Source organism: Microcaecilia unicolor, chromosome 3, assembly GCF_901765095.1.
Source record: "Microcaecilia unicolor chromosome 3, aMicUni1.1, whole genome shotgun sequence".
Lineage (NCBI taxonomy): Eukaryota > Metazoa > Chordata > Amphibia > Gymnophiona > Siphonopidae > Microcaecilia > Microcaecilia unicolor.
In genome coordinates, this window is record NC_044033.1 from 187,335,220 (window position 1) to 187,361,840 (window position 26,621).

At 44.6% G+C, this 26,621-nt stretch overlaps 1 protein-coding gene across 5 annotated transcripts in view; it reads right to left on the minus strand.

The window, feature by feature from the left end:
* Positions 1 to 26,621, minus strand: part of SPATS2 (spermatogenesis associated serine rich 2) — a 161,201-nt gene that overhangs the window by 74,719 nt on the left and 59,861 nt on the right. For all 5 annotated transcript variants that reach the window (XM_030196804.1, XM_030196805.1, XM_030196806.1 and 2 more), the window contains 4 exons: positions 8,688 to 8,767; positions 7,771 to 7,879; positions 2,295 to 2,344; positions 936 to 1,194 (listed from right to left, as the gene is read on the minus strand). In XM_030196804.1, coding sequence (XP_030052664.1) covers positions 936 to 1,194; positions 2,295 to 2,344; positions 7,771 to 7,879; positions 8,688 to 8,767 — 498 coding nt within the window. The remainder of the gene's footprint in view (positions 1 to 935; positions 1,195 to 2,294; positions 2,345 to 7,770; positions 7,880 to 8,687; positions 8,768 to 26,621) is intronic.

A 26,621-nucleotide genomic window follows, 5' to 3' on the forward strand; every position in this document is an offset into this window, starting at 1 on the left:
TAGCCACTCATTCAACTGAAGAGGAATCATCCTCCTGTGTATAGCAGTTGGCATTTGTAAGAAAAAAATGTCTATAGGCTCTTGCTGTTGTTTCAGACAGTGCTTCGTGACCACTCCTGAAGAATCATTGCACAGGGAACACATGTGGAAAAGACTAGAAGACATGTATCATACTCAAGAACCCCTGTTACAAGCACAGCTTCTGAGCTCAGCTACAGCACAGGAACCAGTCATGGGATTGATCTGCATGCACTGCTCCCATTGTATGTAAATTTCTCTCGTGCATATTTATCGAGAATATCCAGAAAACGTGACTGGCTGGGGTTCCCCAAGGACAGATTTGGGAACCACTGTCCTAGGACTCCCTCTCCAGATATCACTTCTGAGAAGGCCACCTTGAGCAGTGAGCTTTGAATGAGTGACTATGTTCTGGGCCACTCTGCCGCAATTCAGAGATAAAAGCAGCTCCAAGTCCCTGGGAAATTTGGTACCTAAGTAGATCAAAGCCGCAATTCCTCAGAAATAAGATAGATGAGAAGCTGCATTCCTGAATACTTGAGGAGCAGAAACTAAAAATCAAAAGAGATATTGAGGTTAGGAGAAGTACAAAAACAGCCAGAGGATGAAACTTTGTCTGGTTTTTTTTTGTTTGTTTTAGTTCAGCAGTTTCTTCCTGCTCCTTTGCTCTTTCAGCTTAATCAGAACCAAATCTCCATCAAGCTTTAGAGATGTGAACTTTCATTCATAGTTACCCAAGGATTTGGCTGCCTCCTATCTAGCCATCGCTCAGGAATTAAGCCTTATGTACCGCATGGCAGCACACAGCACTATCAATCAACTGTTAGGCTAGTTCTTAAGCTTCATTTCTCCATTTATAGCATGCTGCTGATCACAGTCATGTTCTCCCCCTCATAGCTCGGTACTCCTGCACTTGCCTGTCACATCTGGTGCCTCTAGGGTAGATGATTCACATTCTTCTAGCTCCCTGGCATCTATGGAGAGTGTATCCAAGCCTTCGCTGAGTGAGTCCACAGACTCTGTATCATTGACAGAGCCATTGATGTAGCCATTCATGCCTCCCTTTTCAGAGGGCGTTGCTGACTGCTCCCCCTCATTGGGGGCTTCTTTGCTCCCATTAGCTGGGCTGCTGGCTGCTGTGGTTGAGGCTTTGGGCTTGCTTTTTTTCTTTTTGTTCTAGGGACAGAGAATAAGCAGGCACACAACATATTAAGTCATAACATTTTATCTATGCCAGGAAGCATCAGGAACAGCCTGTCAAAAACAGTTACCCCTCCTAGGGCTGCAGGGTGTCACTGATTCTTCTTGTCCCCATTGCAGTTACAGGTTTACAGTAAATCACCAACACCTCCATAAGTTAACAGGATCTCCTTTCCACAGACAAGTCTGCAATTTCATTTACTTTTTGTATACTATTCTCCCGGTCATAATTATTGCTTGGTGTTCTGATCAATACAAAAACATTCCATTAAAAGCTACCAACTAATCCAATATAATAAAACCCCTAAAACAATCCCTAAATTGGCTTTCCTTCTCCCCCACAGACACAAGTTCCTAAGATTCTGACCCTGCTTCCTCACCACTACTAAAGACCAGGCAAGAATAACCACCAACCCTTAAACACAGCCCCCCCCCCCTTTCTAGTCAATGGACCACTTTCCTGCCACCATCTCTCACCTATCGATGGTCCAAAAGTACTCACTACTCAACTGACAATTTCAAGCCCCATCAAAACTATGGAAAGAGCCAAACTTTTACCTTTTTCTCAAAAACTAGACAGCCCGTTTTAAGAAGAATTTCTAGTGGTATCCTGTTTCATAGTTTTGGGTTGGCCATATGCTTCTTACACCATATAAAATCCTTTTGGAACCATCAACAACAAGGTTGCCTGGCTTGATCGCAACACTCATTTATGAACCACTGTAGCCTAAGTTGCCTGGGTTTAGCCAATCTCAACATTCTAATCACCTGGGTTATCACCTTAAAGCATCTCTCTTCCTTACTGATCCCCACACCACAGCACAGGCCTGTAGCAGTCAGTGACTGTTGCTCCCTCACAGGCACTAGTGTATATAGCAAGTCACTAAGCACACAATCCCCTCCTCAGAGACCTTCAAGTCATTGATTTGCCTCCCTCCTCAAGCCTGCAGAAGTCCTTAAATTGCTCCTTCTTCCTTACAAGTTTGCACAGCATCCCCAGACTTGCAGTGAATGACAGATCAAGAGACTTATCACTCATAGCAACAAACATCACAAGGAAGTATTGAAATAGTCACCTTTTTTTTGCCTGTCACTGTCCATTCCTTCAGCACTTCACAGGCATTTCCTGATTGGAAAAAAAAATAAGGGAGTTGGAAGACAGATAGATGAGGAGTTAAACATGCACTGAACTGTTTTGCACACCTCTGCAAGATCATTACACTTTTTTCATTAACAAGAAGTGATCCAGAGGGTTAGATGTAAATACAGAAACAGAGAAAAATGAAGACCGATAAATACCATATGGCCAGTTTACCTTGAATCCTGCCATACAAGTGGACTATAGCCCCCTTGTCAGTAGGTGGAGCCAGAGCAAAACAACTTGGAGCCAACTTCGCTCCTCTTATATGGGGGCTGCGGTTGTTTTCAGTTACTCGGTATCCAATATCAAATCTAAGACTACTGAAGGCAATCCTCATGTTTTGTGGTTCCAATCCATCCCCAAAGCCAAACCTGGTACAGTCCGTGGTCATTAATCCAGTAATGAGAAGCTCATACACCAAGGAAACAACTACCTTCAGAGTGAGTTACAACATAGCTTTCTGAATTGCCAGACCAAGAACTCTTGACTGCCATGGCTTCCACAGGTGGGTTCTGGACTGGTCTGGCGGCATTCAAGAAAAGGGAATTAATAATCAAATCCAAAATTTCCGGTCTTTATCATCCATGCCAGACCAGTACAGACGTCCTCAGAACCCCTTCACCTAAGGTGTAAAACCTCCAGATCTGCAACCCTACCAGTATCCTCTTGAAAACAGAGTCTAACTCTACCTACAGAGTGGACTGTGTGGTCTGTTTCCCTGTCAGTCCTCTTTTGTCTCTTATAAAAAGTGTTTACTTTGATGCTCTTTACCTACATTTATTTCCTGTCAAAGACTGGCATTCCTTTATGCTATGACTTTTAATTATTTGATTTTATTTATGAATCAATCTGTTATCTCTTGAGAAAGAGGGGTATATCAAGCCAATAAACCACTTTTGTGTTCTGAGTGAGCTAGTAGGCCCTCTGGGACTTACAAACTCTTGTTGGTGGGGTCTGAGGTGATCAACTCTGATTTTTCCTGGAACTGATAATTTAAAAGACTGCTGTGCCTTATTAGGATACATCAATAGAAAAAAAAATAAAAGAAAAAAAGGACCTACCCCCAAATTTAAAAGAACCAAAACGCTTCCAAATATCTCAAAGTTGACCGACAATAGACTTTTTTTTCTAAATCAACAGAAGACAGCCTAATTGCTCCAGAACAAAACATCACCCTGAAAAGGGAGAGCTGGGAACAGAGATATGTTCTCCTTTACAAATTACTTAAGGGGACCAACATCTGCCCCAAGACCTAAGAGAGGCTACCTTGCACAACTTGTGAGAAAGGGAGGATTGACCCACAGGACTAAATCCTGGCTCTAAATTGCAGTCTTGCATGCTTGACTCCTTGGAGGAGAGTATCACATCTACAAGAGTAGAAAGGGAATTTCTGAGCCTAAGTCCCAGAACCAGTCTCTCCCCTCTCCGAGAGTTGCGAGTTTATTTTCACACCAATCTCTCAAGGATGAAGGCAGCTGAAGAAATATATCCCTCAAGGGGAATAACGTTCTCCAAAAAACTGAACTTGCAGAGGCTTCAGATGTCAATAAAAGTTTCCTATGTGGTCATCTTTTGCACCAACAAAAGTTTTATCACCTGACATACATCTTCTCTCTGTTGCCCTATATTCCCAACAGCTAAGGATGTAAAAGAGAATGGAAGGGATATTCCAGGAACGAACATGACATGAATGGGGAAAAAGGTGAAGAACCCTTCCCAATTGGCCCCTTCAGGAAAAAAAAAAAAAAAAAAGATTAGGGCATATCAAAGGTCCCCAGCAGGGACATACACAGGAGACTGGTTATCAATCCTGGTTCTACCAGGATATCCAGCTACCTTGGCTCCTGCTTTTCTTTCTTTGGCTGAAGAACTTGCTTGTCTTGGAGCTCCACTAAGCCAATATGAGGTCCACCCATGGAACTGTCCCACTTGAGCCCTAGTGGAGCCCAGTTGCTTCTTCCAGTTTTTACAACTAAGGGTCCCAAACGTGATTGGTTTGTAAAATTCATCTGACCAATAGCGGTGTAAGTCATGTGTGCTGCTGTCAGGTCCTGAAGAGGAACTCCCCATCTTAGAACAAATCCGATATAGTTGCCATCAGTTTTGTTCCCATCAAATAGTGTTTGTCTTGCCTGTAACCACCTAGACTGCCTTGTCCCAAGCTAGAGGCCACGACTGTGGAGTGCTAGATAGCCGACTTTGGTCCTCGGCCTAGACTTAGACCTATTGGAACTTCACCAGAACCACAGTTTCCCCCCTCAGCCTATCAGGTTCACCTCTATTATACAAAACAACCATGAAAGGGTCTCCAAATCCATTTCCTGTCAGAGACAACTGTGAAAGTCACCTGTTCAGGCTCCTTCTAGTCTTCTTAAAGAAAGTAGCCTTGTGATACTGGGCTAATGGAAGTCACCCTGAAAGAAGTCTGAACTGTGAGAGACGTATACAGATCTGTGCCCATGGAGCCTTAGACCTATACAAAGGATCATTCTCAGGGAGGATGTGGAAATTGGAGATCTGGGCACTGAGAGCGAGGTCCTGAGCCCCTGACATCCAAGGCCACAAGACTACGTTTTTCTTAGAAGTGGACTCCCCCAAGCTACTGTCAAACTCTTCTGTGCCAACTTGATATCTGAAATTACAACCCCTTAACCAACAGGTAACTGAGGCCACGGTAAGCTCCAAGGGAGATCCTGAAGTTGTGAAAGGGTCCAGGATACCAAAACTGGGAATATTGGTGGGTAACCCTTGGAGAGAACGTCCCTGTGTATCCATGTGGGGAACTACATGAGAAAAGGTTTGCCATTCTGCATGGGGAACCCCAAGAACAGCAAGACTCAAGAAAGACTCAGAATTCCTCTTGAGTTCAAAATCTTGTGGCTAATCACCAGCTTAACACTGCCCTCTATGTCTAAAGTAAGGGTGAAGGGAAGTCCTGCCGAGTAGCGTCTAACCGCCCAGTTAGAAGACACCACATGCTTCTGTGAAGGAGCACAGACAGAACACAGCAGGTTGCAATGAGAAGGGGGTCCAACCCGGTCAAACCTTCTGTCCAGGGCTACCTTCTTGAAGAGGGAGGGAGGTGCTCTTGGTCTCTGAATCTGGACCAACGGTGATCTGTACTGGAAGGAGGGGCCTGAGGTGACTAAAAACCTCTCATAAGTAGTTCCTACCAGCCTCTGAATTTTAGTCCCTAAAGTTCCAGAATTCTTCAAAAGACAGTTAACTCTTGCAGAGGATTAAACTGCACAATCCCTTAAAGACTGCTGTGTGTCACTCTGCATGGGAGCTCCTAAGAAACAAAGCAACACTGTGGCCTGGTCTTGGACAAGCCCTGACCAGGTGATATGGAGGATCCAACTAAAGGAGCTCCTAGCATCATTTACCTCCATCATGCAAGACTCACCCTCTATTAACCTGTCCAGGAAATACTAGGGATGCTCAAGACCTCTTCTTCCCTCTGCATACTATTACCTGCATGAAGGTCACTATGGTTCTATCCAGGGGACCCTGGATCCAACACGGGAGGACTCAATCTGGAGTCACTTTATACAGCTGACTGGAACAAACAACTATTGGAGAATAAAAGTTGTTTAACAGACTCAAATCTTTCTACAGAAATCCTTGAATGCTGTGCTTCCTTCTAATTATAGTTTTATATAAAGACAAACCCTCTAGATGACCCAACATCTTATTCTTCTCTTCACTAGAGAGAGAGACAGAGACTATAAAATCGTTGATCTTAACCACTTTTAAGGCTAGAATCATGTATTACAATCTGAAGAGATCCATTTCCAGCTGTCAGATATATCAGGAAGCACTTGGGGTGGCTTGGGAGGGAGCCTACGACCACCCAGGAATATAGGATTCCTCTACAGATAACATCTCTCATGGCACATCCAAGAGCTACCAGGATAACCAGTTTTAGAAAATAAGAGTCACCACCAGCTTCTCTCTCCCAAAAAACCTCCCCACTGAAAGCTCTAGCACCCTAAACACTGCCAAGGTCAAATGCAATGGCTGACAGGCTGAATTGCTTTGACTTAACTGCAGCATGTCGCTTTCCTTTATTTCCAGACACACTGGAAGTGGAGAGAAAGCAATTGCATTCCTCTGGCTAGTGCCTACTTACTTACCTGCAAGCTCCCAGGTCAGGTCATATGCACCAGCTAGCATGCTGAACTACCATAATTTACTTGTGACACCTCCCTTTATTTTCAAACACACTGGAAACAAGTGGAGAGAAAGACGGGGAGTGTGATTACTTCAGGCCCCCTGACCAATTCCCAATCTGTCACAGCACCATAGTAGAGCAGGAAGCAGGCTTTTTTTTCTTTTAATTTTAAAGCCTGTTTTGTTTTTCATTTTCCTTTTTAAAAAATTTTAACCATCTGACTCCCTCCCAAGAGTAGGAGAGAACGAAAATAGACACTGCAACCATAACTCTTACAAGGATTGGAGGGGGGAGTGACCTGGCACCACCCGGTTTAGCACCTCTGGGCTCTGTGGCCTAGCCTCCACCAATCCTAGCCCTCTAGTCTGTTCACAAGGAAGGGAAATCACTGTTTATTGCAGTGTCCCCTAGACTCAGTATGTAATCATACAGCCTTGCCAGGAGAGGCCTACTCAGCCTATTCATAGTTGCTGCAACGGGCCACTTGTCTGCAATATCTCTGGCTCCATTTGCTGGCTGGGCAACATAACCTACTCATTTGGACTGGTATGGCATGGATAAAGAAACAGAACAAAAATTATCTACTCCTTTCCACTTGCTCCCCCCCCCCCCCCCCCCAAAAAAAAAATAGTATTTCTCTCCTGCATAGTTATAGGTGGGAGGAGATATCAAAGGACCCAATCTGTGTTACAGTGACAGACAGCCCACAACAGTAACAATAAAACTAAATGAAACGCCTCTTAACCCTTCCCCCAGTGGGATTCAATCCGTGTAAGTGCTTTATCAACCCCATACAAGATCCCATCCCTGCTAAGGTCTCTCTCACTCTCCCCCATGCAGGACTACTGTCTTCACTGAAGGCTTTCTTTCCATCATACAGGATCTTGTCCACTACCAAGAGCTTCTTGCTCTCTTCTCTCCCTTACAAGATTTCATCCCTATAGGACAAACTGTCTCTCTCATGCCATACACGATTCCATTCCCACCAAGAACTTGCTTTCTCCCCTATACAGGATCCTGCCCTCAGAAATGACTTTTCCCCTTCTCCAATGAGAGTTGCCATCTACATCGAGAACGTCCTTTCTCCCTCCACCAAACTAGATAATGAGAGCTCTAGCTCCATCCTTTCCCTACCCCACTCAAGAAGGATCCAATCCTTGCTGAGTGCTCTCTCCATCTCTAGGAAGGATCTGATATTAGTTATGGTAATTGCAGAGCTGCTAGTCAGAACATCTACCTTCCATAAAGGCTTGCACTGTCTTATCCACGCAGTTATCAAAATACTGCAGCACTAGGATGATTTCATTGTTACTTCTGTTGGGGATAATGGCACGCACAGCATTGATCTGGAAGAGACAGCAGAAAAGTGAATAGACTCACAAAGGTCACCAATATTCATAAGGTGCCAAACACAACACAACCTGTCGCAGTGTTTATCTAAATAATTTAATAACACACTGAGTCGGGTCATTGACTTTTCAAATACTATAAAATAAAAGCATAAAATATACTACTGAAACATATGATGATACAAAAGAACCACAAGCTAGGTCTTCCAATTAAGGACCTTTAGCTTTCCCGCCCCCCCCCCCCCCCCTCAAACTTCTCTTACAGAGATAACATAATGTCGTGACTGCAATCATTTTTCTGGAAGTGGAACAGTGTCATACAAGCAGGATTATAACTTTAATATAGGTGTACATGACAGAGGCAGAGCTGACATGCACAGGCACATGAAGGGGTGGGACATGTACACACTTAGCAGCCACATAATAGCCTGAAAACTGTCTTATTTCAATAAATAAAATTAGACTGATAATATAACAAAGCAAGCCAACATGCTTCCAGCAATGTTTTGTCCTGCTATAAGCCACCTGCATTCTAGTTCCCACCAGTGTACTGCACTTAGGAAGCATAGTTAAAGCTCTGCAGTAGGGTGCTTTCCTGATCACCGTTTTTGTGACAAGCTATTATCTCCCTCAACATACAAGCAACTCCTCTGCAATCTTAGCACCAAATTATTCAAACCCCACAGGTGTGAGTTCCTGAGGAATTACAGTTCTAAAATCAATGTGATGGAAACTTGCTTAGATAAAGTTACTATAAATGATCAAGCCAGCAAAAGACAGACAACAGTCTTACAGAAGCACCAACCTTCTCCTTCATATTCTCTGAGGATCCTCCCTGGGCCATAACAGTATTAGACTGGACATCAAAAACAAACCCTGCAGGATCTACATGAGAAAAAAAGGCACAGTGTTAGGTGAGGTTTGTATCAGGATTTATGAGCAAGGAGGTAAGCCAGTGGCTCAAAAGATCCCAACTGTCCTCTCACTATTACGTTGCAGGCAGGGTAAGACCTGTCTGAGCACAAAGTATATGTAACTACCCTATAAGTTAGATAGAGTGACTCGACTGTGTGCAGGTCAGTAATTGGAGGGGTTCTATTGCAATTTCTCTATAAAATATTTATTAGGGAGCTTCACGAATCAGACTGCCTTGTTACTGTGTTCAGACCTAGCCTCTATGATGTGAGAGTGTGCACCTGAAGGAGAGACAGAAAGATAGAGATAAGATTGTGTGTTATCAGAGGAAAGGGAAGTCTTTGAAAATCTCTAAAGCAGTGGTTCCCAAACCTGGTCTTGGAGGCACCCCAGCCAGTCAGGTTTTCAGGATATCCACAGTTAATATTCATGAGAGAGATTTGCATGCAGTGGAGGCAGTGTAAGCAAATCTTTCTTATGAATATTCATTGTGGATATCTTGAAAACCTGACTGGCTGGGGTGCCTCCAGGACCAGATTTGGGAACCACTGCTCTAAAGCTAAATGCTACGTGGAGCCTTGCTTCCCTGCTCCCCCAACTCCAACACCACTATTCACATCATAATTAATACTCAGGTGGGAAGCTGGAATAGTCACTGTGGCAGATCTGCTGTTGGGCTCCATGATGCCCTCATTGGGAAATGAACTGACACTTAGTACCCCTTTGCTATCATCTGTATATCTTGAGCGGAGTTTTCAGACCTTCCTAAAACTGAACATAAACAGATGACCTCAAGCAGCCCAATAAAGCATGTTATAGCAGTGTACTATTAAACACATTAAGTTGGCTGGACACAAATGACTATGCTGGTTATATCAGTAGCTGGGTCTCAACAGCAAACACATCTGACAACTATCCCCAGTTTCTGTCATTACTTGAAGTTCCTGGCTATAACTCTAACCACAGGAGAGCAGCTAAATCTAGGCTGCAAGATGTTTATTTAGTATCAACCCCAAACTGGTTGGCATACCCCTGCAATCCAGATTTTGCCTCCTCCTGCAGGGGAGGGGGAGAACAGGAGATGAGACAAGAATGTTACCTTTTCTAGTTTACAATTATCACCACGTTTCTGGTTTCCTTAAATAACTTGATGTAAATCTACAGAGGGAACCCCCACCTAGCAACTAGTTTCACTACTGGTATACAGTTCATTGCTTTGCTGCATTTACCCATGCAAGGTCTGCATACACTGCAAATTACTGTTGGGTTGGCTCCCATATTTGAACAGAATGACAACACAAAACACCAAGATTTAGTTACAGGCAGGCACTCCTGGAACAGGATACACTTTATCAGAAAGCAGAATGAATGAGAGACCCAACTTGTTTATGTGGGACAGTCTCCTTGCATTGCCAAAAGGTCTAAAGGATTAAAAGGTTCCCTATAAACAGACTGATCTTTTCCATGTGCAATCCTGTTAGGTATGACTGGATTACTAACAGGTCCACTGTTGAGTTGTCTCATGTATTCTTAACAGTGACAGAACTGTGACACCAAGCCGTGCAGGTACATCTGAAAGCACAGGCTATCTCAACATAGAAAAAGAAAATGACAGCAGATAAAGACCACATGGCCTATAGCAACTACTAAAATCTCAATCACTTTCTCTCCCTCACAGATTCTCTAAGCTTGTCCCATGCTTTCCTGGATTCAGATATAGTCTGCGTCTTTCCTACCTCTGCTAGACATCCACTATACTTTCTGTAACAAAATATTTCCTTAGATTAATAACACAAGCGCCCATAGGGCTATGACCATGTTGTGTGTCAGACCTGAAACGCTCATTCTCTCTGGCACAGTGCTAGGTTTGGTTTAAAAGAGAGACACAAGCAACACAGCTTTCTCATTTATATTTCAATTCAGAAGGTTCCAGACAGGCACACTCTGGTAGATCTCGCTGGCTAACTCTAGCGCTCTCACTTGTTTCAACTACAGGTGCATTCCTTTACAGCATGGACTGACAAAGCGGAGCCAGACCCCATCAATGAAAACAAAACTTTGTATTTCTCATTCCGCAAATGGCGATCACCACTATGGCATAATGTAAGCCACATTGAGCCTGCAAATAGGTGGGAAAATGTGAGATACAAATGTAACAAATAAATAAATAAAACATATCCATTTGGGTGCTGCCAACAGAAAGAAGCAGGAACTGTGCAGAACATGGACACCTTGCAACTGTATGGAGGATCCTGCCATACCCAGATTTCCAACGTTAGCTAAATGTCTATATCCTTTCACTGAGCATATGCACAAATGGAAAATATGTTCGTTAGTCACTACAATTAACTTATTAATAGAACAAAACTTGCCAGATGTCAATGTTCCTGGGAGCTCCCCAAGATGTACCTGTAGTGGCAGAGTGCTAACTTTATATATCACACAGTACATAGACTGAAACATGTGACCAGCAGCAGTAGTCCCAAATCTCTAAAGCATAGCTTCTTGCAACCTTCAGGCTGGTTTAATGTTCTCCTGATAAAGACACCATCAACCCCTAGCTCTACTGTAGCAAGCAAACATCGATATGTATACTAATCTGGAAGACGATTCAAAAGACTATTTGCCTAGAACAGCACAGTCTCATATGAATCAGTAATAAATGCACTTAATAAAGCAGCCAAAAAGCTAAGAGCTATTTAACCATGACAGCTTAACTTTTCCACTGCTACACATATCCAAGACGTGTTTATAGTTCCAAAAGAACGACACAAGCATGAATGGAAAGCAAAATGCAGTTATTTCCATGGGCTTGTTCTGGAAGTGAGGATTGTGCTGACACCACTAGCCAACAAAACATCACACAGGATGCGAGCTGAAGTGTACAAGGAAGGGAAACTCAATCTTAACTTTTTCACTAAGCATGGAGGACACCTGGAACAGACTTCTAGATAGGTGCCCAGCATGAGTTAAATTCAAATAAATAAATAAAATCAATTAAACAGAAGTTGAAACAGTGAACATCACTGAAGGAAGCATTTACCAAACAGACAAAACAAATATTCTAGTCAGTAGTTTGAGAACAGCGCCGAGTTATGTCTAGTAGTACTACAGAAATAAGCAGTAGTATTTATCAATATGTAGACAAAGATCTTCATCCCTGTCAAGTTCTACAGAGATTCCCTTCCCTTTCACAGATCATCTCTTCCTCTGCCATACGACAGTCCTCAGTCAGGAGAAACTCAATCTGTCACAATATAAACAAGTACAAGACTCTAGGAACAGAACTTCCAATCTGTTCTTTTACGTGCCAAACAGGATTATTATATCCAACTGACCAACTCTCTTGGCTCTAATCCTCGACTTCTCTTCACCACATTGAACTCTCTCCTCAAGGTGCCCCCTCCCCCAACTCCCCCTTCATTATCTCCTCAGACCCTTGCTGAATTCTTTCACAACAAGGTTCAAAAGATAAACCTTGCTTTCTCTACCTCACCACCTCTCCCTCCACTAGTCCATTCCCCTCTCTCTCCTTCCCCTCATTCCCTTTCCTCCTTTCCTGAAGTTACTATTGAGGAAACTACACTTCTCCTTTCTTCCTCAAAATGTACCACCTGTTCCTCTGATCCCATTCCCACCCACCTTCTTAATGCCATCTCTCCTGCTCTTATTCCTTTTATCTGTCACATTCTCAACCTCTCACTTTCCACTGCGACTGTCCCTGCTGCCTTTAAACATGCTGTGGTCACACCTCTCCTTGTCCCTCTAATTACCGACCCATCTCCCTCCTTCCCTTTCTCTCCAAATTACTTGAGCGTGCTGTTCACCGCCGCTGCCTTGATTTTCTCTCCTCACATGCTATTCTTGACCCACTACAATCTGGTTTTCGCCCTCTCCACTCAACCGAAACTGCGCTTACTAAAGTCTCCAATGACCTATTACCGGCTAAATCCAGAGGTCAATATTCCATCCTCATTCTTCTTGATCTTTCCGCTGCTTTTGACACTGTCGATCACAGCATACTTCTCGATACCCTGTCCTCACTTGGATTCCAGGGCTCTGTCCTTTCCTGGTTCTCTTCCTACCTCTCCCTCCGCACCTTTAGTGTTCACTCTGGTAGATCCTCTTCTACTTCTATCCCTCTGCCTGTCGGCGTACCTCAGGGTTCTGTTCTTGGTCCCCTCCTCTTTTCTATCTACACTTCTTCCCTTGGTTCATTAATCTCATCTCATGGCTTTTCCTACCATCTCTATGCTGATGACTCCCAAATCTACCTTTCTACCCCTGATATCTCACCTTGCATCCTAACCAAAGTTTCAGCGTGCTTGTCTGACATTGCTGTCTGGATGTCTCAACGCCACCTGAAATTAAATATGACCAAAACCGAGCTTCTCATTTTCCCCCCCAAACCCACCTCCCCGCTCCCCCTGTTTTCTATTTCTGTTGATGGCTCTCTCATTCTCCGTCTCCTCAGCTCGAAACCTTGGGGTCATCTTTGACTCTTCTTTCTCCTTCTCTGCTCATATCCAGCAGATTGCCAAGACCTGTCGTTTCTTTCTTTACAACATCCGTAAAATCCGCCCCTTTCTTTCCGAGCACTCTACTAAAACCCTCATCCACACCCTTGTCACCTCTCGTTTAGACTACTGCAATCTGCTTCTTGCTGGCCTCCCACTTAGTCACCTCCCCCCTCTCCAGTCGGTTCAAAACTCTGCTGCCCGTCTCGTCTTCCGCCAGGGTCGCTTTACTAATACTACCCCTCTCCTCAAGACCCTTCACTGGCTCCCTATCCGTTTTCGCATCCTGTTCAAACTTCTTCTACTAACCTATAAATGTACTCACTCTGCTGCTCCCCAGTATCTCTCCACACTCGTCCTTCCCTACACCCCTTCCCGTGCACTCTGCTCCATGGATAAATCCTTCTAATCTGTTCCCTTCTCCACTACTGCCAACTCCAGACTTCGCGCCTTCTCTCTCGCTGCACCCTACGCCTGGAATAAACTTCCTGAGCCCCTACGTCTTGCCCCATCCTTGGCCACCTTTAAATCTAGACTGAAAGCCCACCTCTTTAACATTGCTTTTGACTCGTAACCACTCGCTTCCACCTACCCTCCTCTCTTCCTTCCCTTTCACATTAATTGATTTGATTACTTTATTTATTTTTTGTCTATTAGATTGTAAGCTCTTTGAGCAGGGACTGTCTTTCTTCTATGTTTGTGCAGCGCTGCGTACGCCTTGTAGCGCTATAGAAATGCTAAATAGTAGTAGTAGTAGTAACTTTGCCTTCACAGCCAAAGCTTGCCAATTATAGCCAAGAGAATGTCCCACGCTAATACCCCTCTGTCTTACTAAAATAACACTCTCTGTATAGTGTCGCTCCCAACTTACTTTTCATTTAGCTTTCATTTGGGATCATTTCCCCGCTAGGTCTCTCTATGGACTCCATACTGGCTTTTATCAGGGCTTTGGCATAGCCTGGTATTTCTCCCAATTCCTTTTCATGTCATCAAGGAGGATTTTTAGGTCCTGCTGCATTTCTTTTTCCCTGTATTTACCAAGTCTATCTTTCCCAGATCCAGAAGGATGCAATTCACCCGGGAGCCACTTTTAGAACAAAATCCTGTTGGTTAAAAACAATCTATACAGGACATTAGCGAAGCCTCACTTGGAGTACTGTACTCAGTTTTTGAGTCCATATCTTGCTAAGGATATAGAGAAACTGGAGTTCGCAAGAAGAAAATGACTGAAATGGTAAGAGGTCTCTAACAGAAAACAAAGAGAAGAGACTGGAGGTTCTAAATATGTATAACCTAAAGGACAGGAGGGACATAGTGGATATGATATAGACCTTTAACTACTTGAAAGGAATTACTAAACAAGCATGTCTTTTCCAAAAGCAGCAGGCTGAGAAACAGAGAAGCCCAGATAAATTCCTATTGTGGATCCTTGTGAGATTTTGGGCAAATCATTTAACCCTCCACTGTTGTCAGATAAAAACTTAGATTGTAAGCCCTCTGGGGACAGGAAGAATAGCTACTGTACCTAAATGTAACTTGCCTTGAGCTACAATGGAAAAGGGCATGACCTTAACCAAAAATCCCTTCTAGAACTAAAGGGCATGATATGAAGCTACAGGGAGGCAGAATCAAAAGCAATATCAAGAAAAAAATGTTTTGCCGAAAGCATAGTAGATGGCTGGAATGCCCTCCTGAAAGAGGTGGTGGAAGAAAAAAATGGTGCTGGAATTCAAAAAAGGAAAGTGATATACACATGGTGAATCCCTAAAAGGCAAGATAATGTAAACCAAACATAAAGCACTTTAGTTAAGTAATGGACTTTTGCACTTTTAAGAAATCATGCAGAAGGTAACATAAGAGATAAGAGTAGCCATACTGGATCAGACCAATGGTCCATCTAGCCCAGTATTCTGTCTTCCAAATAGTGACTGAGCCAGGTCACAAGTACCTGGCACAAAACCCAAATCGTGGCAACACTCCAAAATCCCAGGGCAAGCAGTTGCTTCCCATGTCTGTCTCAATAGCAGACTATGGACTTCTCCTCCAGGAATTTGTCCAAACCTTTTTTAAACCCAGATACGCTAACCGCTGTTACCACCTCCTCCAGCAGAGTTCCAGAGCTTAGCTATTCGTTGAGTAAAAAAATATCTCCTCCCATTTGTTTTAAAAGTATTTCCATGTAACTTCCTTGAGTGTCCCCTAGTCTTTGAACTTTTGGAATGAGTAAAAAAAATTGATTTACTTCTATACCATTCAGGTATCTGCACTTCACATGGCAGATACAACCCCAACACAAGCATGGGGAAAGGTAATCTGCAGTATAACTCCCAACATCCTTCCTGGGCAGACTCGATGGGCCATGATGATTTTTCTCTACCACTGTATACTATATTATATAGGACTGTATGAAGCTGTACATATGATTTTTTAATCCCTTATGACTTAATGTAACATGTTCTCTTAGGCTTCTGTGGCTGGCGCCATGATTGCTGCAGCTGTTGGGATCTTGCTACGTCCAAGTAAGTGGAACCAATGTTTCATCATGATGTGCTTTCTTCAGTGTATGCTGCGAGGTCTGCAGTTTGTTTTTACACACAGTGGGTTCTCAGACCTCACTGGCTGGGGTTTGAGATGGGAATTTCCTCAGGAAGGAAGGGAATTTTGGCAGGAAATTGAGGCGGTCAAGTCCATTGGTCAGAAATTAGAATTTTGGAGGGAAACGTTCATTGGGAAATTAGGAATGAGGCTGGAAATTGAGACAGTTCTGCCTCATATAACATATCAAAATAAGGACTTTGTGTCAGAGATTGTTCCTCACCCACGTCGCCTACTGGTGTTGTTGAAGAGCCTACTCCTCCTACTCCCCCCTTTCCTCAGACTTGAATTGATTTTCCCCATGTAGTATAATTGTTACAGAAAGCAAAGTTACTCACCTGTAGCAGATGTTCTCTTAGGACGGAAGGCCAAGTATTCACACAGATGGGAGACGTCATCCGATGGAGACCGGTGTGGATGCTGATTAGCTACGAGTAGGATTTTCTAGCAGCGTCTCACTGTGCATGTGCAGGTGCCATCCAGCCTGATGTGCCTCAGTCATGTGTATGAGCTAAAGAATACAATCCCAAGGGGAGGAGGGAGGGTATGTGAAAATACTTGGCTGCTGTCCTTGGAGAACACCTACTACAGAGGTGAGTAACTTTGCTTTCTCCGAGGACAAGTAGGCCTTCATATTCTCACAGATGGGAATTCCTTGCTACTAGACTCACCAAAAACAACAATGTTAGGACAATAGGGACTCGAAATGCCGATACCTGTAATTCAATTACCCTGAAAATATTTACATACTAGTTGTGGAGATGCAGCCTGGAACAGAAAAGAACAGGACCTAGGGAGGGTGGAGTTGGATTCTAGACACCAAACAAACTCTGAACTGTCTGACCAAACCGGCTGACACGTCAGGTATTTTGCTCAAGACAGTAATGTAATGTGAATGTGTGGACAAATGACCACATTGCAGCCTTGCAAATCTCTCCTATGGAGGCTGATCTCAAGTGGGCTACCAACATAGCCATGGCTCTGATATTATAAGCCTTGACATAACTCTCTAGTCAGCCCAGCCTAGGCATAAGTAAAGGAGATGCAATCTGCTAGCCAACTGGAAATTGTGCATTTGCTGATGGCAACCCCCATTTGATTTGGGTCAAAAGAAACAAAAAGCTAGGTGGACTGTCTATGGGCTTGCTCCAAATAGAAGGCTAAGGCTCACTTGCAGTCCAAGGTATGCAGTACACTCTCACCAGGATGGGCATGTGGATTTGGGAAAAATGTTGGCAGAACAACTGACTGATAAGATGGAACTTTGACACTAACTTAGGAAGAAACTTAGGGTGTGTGCAGAGAACTATATTTTGATAAAACAGTGTAATGTGGCTCAGCAGCTACTAGGGCCTGAAGCTCACTGACCCCGAGAGCTGAAGTGACCACCACCAGAAATACAAACCTTCCAGGTTAAATACTTCAGATGACAGGTGTCACGAAACGCCTAGCCACCCACATGGGGTTACCCCGCGGCTGATTAGAGGGTCTATCCCCAGCACAGCTCAGGTCCGCCTGCACTCTACACTAGCACTCTCCTCCCACCGACTGGGTTACAACCGCCTCTGGGCAAGTCTCCCGCTCTCCAATTATCCCCCGTGATTTCTAGGTTACTGGGGTCACACTCCCAGTGGGTTCTATAGTTCCCAAGAAGCACTCACAGATCCAACACACAAACCACCAGGATTCTTTATCAGTCCAGACAGAGAGAACATAAACTAAATTATTGTCTTAAAAACTGAACAATGAACAAAAATGTGCAATCAGCAGAACAATAATAGGTAACTGAAATATGGACCAATTATAACATCTCTCTATATAAAAGGCAACCCCAACGTTCTGAAGCCTCCACGGAAGTTGAGGCGCCCGAGATATCCGGTGTGCCCTGGAGTGTCTGCACCGCCCTCGCGTCAAAACGTCATGACGTCGAGGGCGGAGCTATGACACTCGAGGGCCGAAACGGAAACTGTGGCGAACAAGGCAAGTAGCTCGGAGGGACGGAGGGAGGGGGCCCCTTGCTAGCGCCCGTTTCATTATGTTCTGAAACGGGCATTTTTTCCTAGTTAACTACTAATTCCTAAAAAGTACCTGGGGAGCTCAGGACATATAACTCACTGAGCCTCAGCAAAGAGATCTGTCTTTTTTTTCTCCTGGGCTATGACTGAGTTAACAGCCAGTACAACTGAGTAATTTTTCAAACTCCAGGGCAATCAGAGCCCAGTCAACAAGTTTTAAAAGTATACTGCTCACAGTACTGTAGATTCACTTCTTCACTAAGTGAAACCAGGGGCGTAGCAAGACAGCAGATTTTGGGTGGGCCTAGGCAAGAAGTGGGTGGGCACCAAGTGTTCTCCACTGCACCAAAAAAATATCTCAGCTGAAACATGCGCTGAAAACTGAGCACACGTAGGTACCAGTATGAGGAGCGCAGCATTTTCGTTACCATCAGGGGGAAGCCTTCAGCTGGCAAAGATTGGAATTCCCACCACTACTGTTGGGTGGGCCTGAGCCCTATGTGGGTGGGCCCCAGCCCTCCCAGGCCCACCTGTATATATGCCACTGAGTGAAACTAAAAGAGGGCATGCACTTTTCTATAACTGCTTTAACATAAAACATGCACCACCTGCTGGCCACACTAGAGAAATGCACTTCAAGGTTTAATAAAGGCAATTTTACAGATTTAAAACACACTGTTCTGTCACAACAGGAATCAAGCAGCTCAAAAGGAGCTTTCATCAGTTGGGTGAGGACAACGTTGAGATCCCATCAAACGACTGGAGATCTGACGGAGGGTTTCGTTAATAACAACCCTTGACTAAAAAGAACAACTAGAGGTTGTACAGAGATGGGCTTCCTCCTACACAGTGATGACCACTAATTGTACAGAGGTGAACCCTTACAGAGTTGGTTTTCAAACCAGACTCAGAAAGGTTTAGAAGGTACTCAAGCAGTTTTTGTGTGGGGTAGAAGGGGATCTAAGGCCTCATCCTCACACCAAACCTCTTCCAGTTCTTTCCTGGAAGCCAGCAAGATGAGGGAGACACCCTCCGACAGACCAAAGGATTCGAATTCTATGTCTTCAACATCCAAGCCGTGAGGTTCAGGGATTGGAGGTTGGGATGCAGAAGAGACCCCTCGTTCTGCATGATGAGAGTTGGAAAACACTCCAATCCGCAGATTTTCAGATGATAACTCCAGAGTAGTGGGAACAAGATCTGGCTCGGCCAACGAGGTGCAATTAGGATTATAGCTCCGCAGTCCTGCTGGAGTTTCAACAAAGTCTTCTCTATGAAAGGAATTGGAGGATACGCATACAGCAGATCTCCCCCCAATGCAGATGGAAGGCGTTTGACACTAGTCAGGAGTGTGATCTGAGCCTGGAGCAAAACTGAGGAACCCTGTTGAGAAGAATCACAAAAAGATCCAACAAGGGGGGTGCCCCACGCTCGTAAGATGTTGCGGGCTACGTCCATATTGAGAGACCATTCAAGCAGTTGAAGAATCCTGTTCAGTTTGTCCATAGGCAGTTTTGAGGCTCAAAGCTCCATTCCTGTGCAGGAGGGCCCACTGCCACATCCCCACTGCTTCTTGACACAAGGGGTAGGATCCTGTACCCCCTTGCTTGTTCACACAGAACATTGCAGCATGGCTGTCTTTTTGAATCAGGATAATTTGGATCTGCAGCTGATCTCTGAAAGCCTTGAGCACGTTCCAAATGGCCCTCAGCTCAAGGAGGCTGATGTGAAGATCTGTTTCCTGAGCTGACCAAGTGCCCTGGGTGTGAAGTCCATCCACATGAGCTCCCCATCCCAGGTTGGATGCATCTGTCGTTAGCAACTTCCGAGGAAGTGAAATCTGGAATGGGAGTTCCACAGTCAAATTTGTCCAAATCGTCCACCAGAGCAGGGAATGAGTCAACTCTGTAGGAATCTCGATGACATCAGTTAGGTTCCCAGCCACTTGAGACCACTGGAAGCCAAGGTCCACTGGGCCTCTCTCAAACGGAGCAATGCAATGGGTGTAACATGCACTGCTGAGGCAATGTGGCCCATCGATCTCAACATCCGCCGAGCTGTGACCTGCCTGCTGTTTCAGACTTGCAAGACCAGAGTGGATAAGGTCTCCATTCTTGTTTGTGTGAGAAAAGCTCGAGCCTGCAATGTATCGAGAAGGTCTTAGATGAATTCCAATTGCTGGACAGGGAGAAGATGGGACTTAGGGTAGTTTATGACAAATCCTAGAAGCTCTAACACCTGAATAATTAGGTGCATTGACTGTCGTCACTTCATGAGATGTGATCTTGACCAGCCAATTGTCCAGTTAGGGAAACATATACACTCCCAGCCTGTGTAATTACGCTGTTACAACCGCTAGACATTTGGTGAACACTCTGGGAGTTGACCGGAGGCCAAAGGGTAGTTCGCGATACTGATAGTGTTGTTTCCCTATTCGAAATCCGAGATACCGCCTGTGACTGGGAAGTATCAAAATGTGGAAATAGGAATCCTTAAGTTCATGGAGCATAGCCAATCGTTTGCTTGAATCATGGGTAGGAGAGTGCCCAAGGAAAGCATCCTGAACTTTTATTTGACCAGGAATTTGTTCAGGACCTGCCTTCTTGGCCACAAGAAGTACCTGAAATAGAATCCCTTTCCTTCTTCCCCTAGTCGCATGGGTTTGACTGCATTGGCCAGGAGAAATGGGGAGATTTCCTCTGCAAGTACCTGCTTGTGCTCAGAGATGAGTGACAATGCTCTCAGTGGACAATCTGGTGGTCTTTGACTCAAATTCAGGGCATAACCAAGATGAGCTAACCCACCAGTCAAAGGTTATAAGGGGCCACATTAGATGGAAAATAGTTCAGCCTCTCCCCTATTGGAAGGTCATCTGGGATGGTTACTTGGAGAGCAGCTATACTTGTCTGAAGCCAGTCAAAAGCTTGTCCCCTAGCTCTGACTGGGGAGCTGGCTGGGTCTCTTGAGGAAGAGGCAGATAGGCCTAGGGATGCTGGTCTTGGGGCTGTGAGACAGAGCGGGAAGGCGGAAGGAACCTATGCCTTTGAGAGTAGTAGGGTTGTCGTCTAGGCCCACTGGAAAACCTCCATGAGGTGGTGGTGGCAGCTGGAGGATGCTGAGATAGAGTTTGGATAATATCTATGTTTTTGATGAGGTCAGTGACCCACTTTCTCCAAAAGTTGTCCGCTTGGCATGGAAAGTCCACTAGCCTCTCCTGAGCCACTAGTTCCAGGTCACAGACACGCAGCCATGAGAGTCTGCGCATTCCTACACCCATGGCGGAGATGCTGGACATTATGTCAAAAGAATCATATGCACCTCTGGCCAGATGCAGCTGGAGTGCAGAAAGTTTTTTTGGCCAATTGGCAAATCTCTGCAGCCTGCTCATGACGGAGAGAATCCGCAAGACTAAGTGTGCTGCAGACCAGAGACTGCAAAGTACAGGCTTGTGTAGAGTGGTAGGACTTGATGTGGGCAATGAGCATTGAGGCCTGACAAGCTTTCCTCCCAAAGAATCAAGTGTCTGGGCCTCTCTACCTGGGGAAGCGAAGGCACGAGTTCTGGAGCTTCTAGTCCATTTGATGGTGGATTAGACCACCAGGATATAGCTGGGCTTTGTGAAATCTAGAAGTCTTCTGTATACAATACCGAGTATCCACCTTCTTAGGTGCAACCTGTACTGACAGGGTAGCTTCCCAATTCCACGTCAGTACATCTCTAAGGATAGGGTGCAAAATGATACCGTGACCCCCTTCCCTTAGGCAGAGATTTGTAGTCCAGGACAGTCAACATTTCCGCCCTGGGCTCATCCTCCGTTTCCAACTTAAATGGTATGGCTGAAGCCATTTCTCTCACGAAACCAGTGAGAGAGCGCCTCAGGTTGAGATTTTCATCTCTTGAGGTGGGAATCCTATATGACACTTTCGAGAAGTAATGTGGATCATCCTCAGAATCTCATGAGCGGTCCCAGTCAGACTCGTCCCTATAATCATAGTGGGTTTGATGAGTCTGGGTCTGTCTAGGCCTAGCGGAAACTGGTCCACATCCCAAAGAGCACCGAGGTACAGCCCTACTCTGACTCCGGTGAAGCTTCATCCCCCAACTTTGACAGCAGTATTGTATGAGTCGATGTAAACACTATTCTAGGTGCTGGCACAGAGGATGTCAGCACAGACATTGGAGGAGCTCAGAGGATGTTGGGGCTGACCTGCAGTTGGCACAAGCGCCCTCGATGCCCGAGTGAGCTGCAGCATGTGCGCTAGCTCCTCCCTAAGCATGGCTCGCAACCACTCATCGAAGAATGGCATCAGCAAAGGCTGGGGGGGGGGGGGGGGGGATGAGCCAGTGGCGAGGCAGGCTGAGAAAGCAACTGTGTCGAACCAGTAGCAGGGATCTGGCTGTTTTGAGGCTCGTGCTCTGATACCTCTTCCAAAGAGGGGGAGTGATACTCTCAGTACCGGCGCTTCTCGGATACCGATGATGCTGATGCCCTGGTGCTCCCAGCACAGTGTGTTGAGGAGGACCGATGTTTTTTTTACTTCTTGGGATTCCATCAATGCACTGCATCACGGTCCTTCGGTGCCAACGAGAATGATGATGAATCCAATGCTGGCTGGCCCCAGGGTCTGCTACCAGTGCCTGATGTCGAGAGGTGGAGACCTCAATGCTGGTGTACTCCCAGTGGATGTCTATGCCTTCTAAAATTCTTAAGTTGTAGAAAATAATTTTGTACTATGACAAACACCTGATTGACACTTATTTCCACAGAAAAGTCAGCAAACTCTGCGATTATTAAATCTGAAAATTACCAGGATTGCACAGCCTGCACTTACTTGGGTGCCCAGCAAAAAGAATCCTGCCTCACAAATGAGTCCACCTGACCCTCCAAATCTATATGACTAGCCCATGGTCATCAAAACCAAAGCATTCATGCCAATGTCAAATCACACAAGGTTCAAAGAACTACCAGTCCAGAGGGAATACCAAGAAAGAAAAGAGAACAGCCCTGTCATCCTTCTCCTGTAAATGCTTCTTGTGATGAGGGATGAATTAAGTCCAATGAGCTATGGAGCGATCTTAGAGACCCCATATCCAGGCCCCATTCAATAAGACAGGGCAGGTCTTTACAAGAGTGGAAGGCAAAGGAGACAGAACTCACCTAAATTCTCCACTTGTCAAAACAAGCAGCCCTTCTGTTTTTCCAAGACTGTTGCTGCTGGCCTCTTCCTATAGGTTTTGGAGGCTTATCTGGACAATGGTTATGTTGGTGGCACTTCTGTCAATATCACAGATCATCATTTTACTCCTCCTATGTTCAATTGCACTACCACAAGAGGGTGCTGGATTTCTGTTGATGGGTTGATATGTGGGGGTGAGGGTGGTAAGGTCTTTTCTCTGTGGTGGGTGGACAGAGATCTATTGTTAATATCTACGGTTATTTTTTTAAATTGTATTAGGTAAACTCCATATAATGCAACACTGGGGTCCGAAATATTTGACTGTCAAATCAGGTCTACAATGTAATATGTAATTTTAAAAGATGAGATCTATCCTTGACTACATTGTAAGTAATCCTGTGTTATATCAAATCTAAATGGGGTAATCCTATAATTTAGTGCCTCAGTATCTGAATACAAGGGTTGTAGGTTTGATTCCCACTGCAGGGGTTTTTGAAATCTTCTGCCCAGTGTGCAGCAGCAACCTAAAAAGCAAGCAGGATGCTAGGAATTATTAGGAAAGGGATGCAAAATAAGACCAACATTATAATGCTTCTGTTATCGCTCCATGGTACAACCTCACCTTGAGTACTGCATTCAGTTCTGGTCACTGTATCTCAAAAAAGACATAGTGGAATTAGAAAAGGTTCAAAGAAAGTGACCAAAATGATAAAGGGGATGGAACTCCTTCTATATGAAGAAAGGCTACAGAGGTCAGGGCTCTTCAGTTTGGAAAAGAGACGGCTGAGGGGGGGGGGGGGGGGGGGATATGATTGAAGTCTATAAAATCCTGAGTGGTGTGGAAGGGGTAGAAGTGAATCGATTTTTCAGTCTTTCAAAAAGTACAAAGACCAAGGGACACACACTGAAATTACATGGAAATACTTTTAACACAAATAGGAGGAAATATTCTTTCACTCAACGAATAGTTAAGCTCTGGAACTTGCTGCCGGAGGATATAGCAACAGCAGTTAGTGTATCTGGATTTAAAAAAGGTTTGGAAAAGTTCCTGGAGGAAAAGTCCATAGTCTGTTGTTGAGATGGACATGGGGTAAGCCACTGCTTGACCCAGGATTGGTAGCATGGCATGCTGCTACTAATTGGGTTTCTGCCAGGTACTTGTGACCTGGATTGGCCACTGCTAGAAGCAGGATACTGGGCTAGATGGGCCATTGATCTGACTTAGTATGGCTATTCTTATATTCTTAGTCTAGGTGCTCTAGCCATGCACTTAATGCTAATTCGATAAACAGCATTTTGGCACCAATATTTCATTATAGAATACTAGTATATATCAGCATTAGTGCACCAAGTTTAGGTGCACCCTCATATGCCATGTCAATGACAAGTGTAAGTTGGAGTGCCTAGGTACTATAAATTACATCTCATTTCCCATATTCTATAAACTGTGTAACTGGGAGACATGCTTAGGGCCTATGCTCCACCCACATGTACAACCCCCTCCTCCCTCGTAGTTGGACCCTATGGCACTTAGGCGCTACCTTATAAAATAGTGCCTAGTGCATATAGGTGCCTGTTGATTAATGGCACTTTTGACAAACATAAGTGGTGCATATTTCCAGGCACCAACTTATAGAACTGCACCGATAGTATATTTTAATTTTTGTTTTATATAACTGTGCTTCATACTGAGCAGTCTTGTTTAGAGGGCAACTGAGAAAAAATAAGAATCCAAAAGAGGTGAACCAGAAAGAAGTTATTTAATATATAACATCAGAACAGAGTTGTCCTGGTTCTTTCTGTAGGCTGTGATATATATCCTCTTTTAGGCGGGATATCTGTGAACTGGATTACGCATGTTGGGTCTATGGTTTAATATACGTATCAATTCTGATTTTTTTTTTTTTGCTCTAAGTGGGTTTTTTAAACTTTAAAAGGGGTACTTTTATGAAGAATTTTCTGCAAGTAACAGCTTTTATAAATGGGGAAAAGGCCTTTTATAAAACTGCCCCACAGTATACACATGTATGTGTGTTCACAAGATGGCATAAACATATGTAGGGCAGAAAAGAACACAGAAGCAAAGTCCTCCACAATGAATCCATGACAAACAAAAACAGTGGGGACGACAAAGGGCAACAAACGTTTTTTTTTTAAAATTACAATCTTCACTTGACTCGACATGGATCTTGCTTTGGCTATAGCGCCTGAGTCAGGAGTCTGATGATTATCTCTTAAACAAACTATTTAGGATGAAAAACGTAAGGTACAGATATGACTCACAATAAAACATAACACAAATTTTGCGCGTCAAAAGAGTTCTCACGCTTCATGATGCACAGCAAACTTCTACGCGTCAATGGAACAAAAAAAACAAAAAAAACACTGCCCCATACACATGTATGTGTGCTGACAAGTTGACTCAAATGTATATTTGGTGATTAATTTGAATTTGCCGGTTGACTTGTAGTCAAAACCAAATCTTCAAGGAAACCCAGTGCCTGTTTTATCGTGAGCACTGAGAAAGCGAATGATACATACCTGTACCAGGTATTCTCCGAGGACAGCAGGCTGATTGTTCTCACGAAACCAGAAGAAAAATCTCGCGGGAGGTCCCGCAAGAGGGGTACGCCCACCGCGCATGCGCGGCCGTCTTCCCGCCCGTGCGCGACTGCTCCCGCTCAGTTAAATGACAAGCAAAGGAATAAAAAAGACACAACTCCAAAGGGGAGGAGGGAGGGATGGTGAGAACAATCAGCCTGCTGTCCTCGGAGAACATCTGCTACAGGTATGTATCATTCGCCTTCTCCGAGGCAGATTGTTCTCACGACTGGGGTATCCCTAGCTCTCAGGCTCACTCAAAACAACAAACAGGGTCAATTGAGCCTCGCAATGGCGAGGACATAACAGAAATTGACCTACGAAGAACAACTAACTGGGAATGCAGCCTGAACAGAACAAAACCGGGCCCAGGAGGGTGGAGTTGGATTCAAACCCCAAACAGATTCTGCAGCACCGACTGCCCGAACCGAATGTCGCGTCGGGTATCCTGCTGGAGGCAGTAATGTGATGTGAATGTGTGGACAGATGACCACGTCGCAGCCTTGCAAATCTCTTCAATAGTGGCTGACTTCAAGTGAGCCACTGACGCTGCCATGGCTCTAACACTATGAGCCGTGACATGACCCTCAAGAATCAGCCCAGCTTGGGCATAAGTGAAGGAAATGCAATCTGCTAGCCAATTTGAAATGGTGCGTTTCCCGACAGCGACTCCCTTCCTGTTGGGATCAAAAGAAAAACATTTGGGCGGACTGTCTGAAGGGGCTTGTCCGCTCCTCACAGAAGGCCAATGCTCTCTTGTAGTCCAATGTATGCCACTGATGTACAGCAGGGCGGGTATGAGGACGGGGAAAAAATTTTGGCAAGACAATTGACCGGTTCAGATGGAACTCCGACACCACCTTGGGCAAGAACTTAGGGTGAGTGCGGAGGACTACTCTGTTATGATGAAATTTGGTGT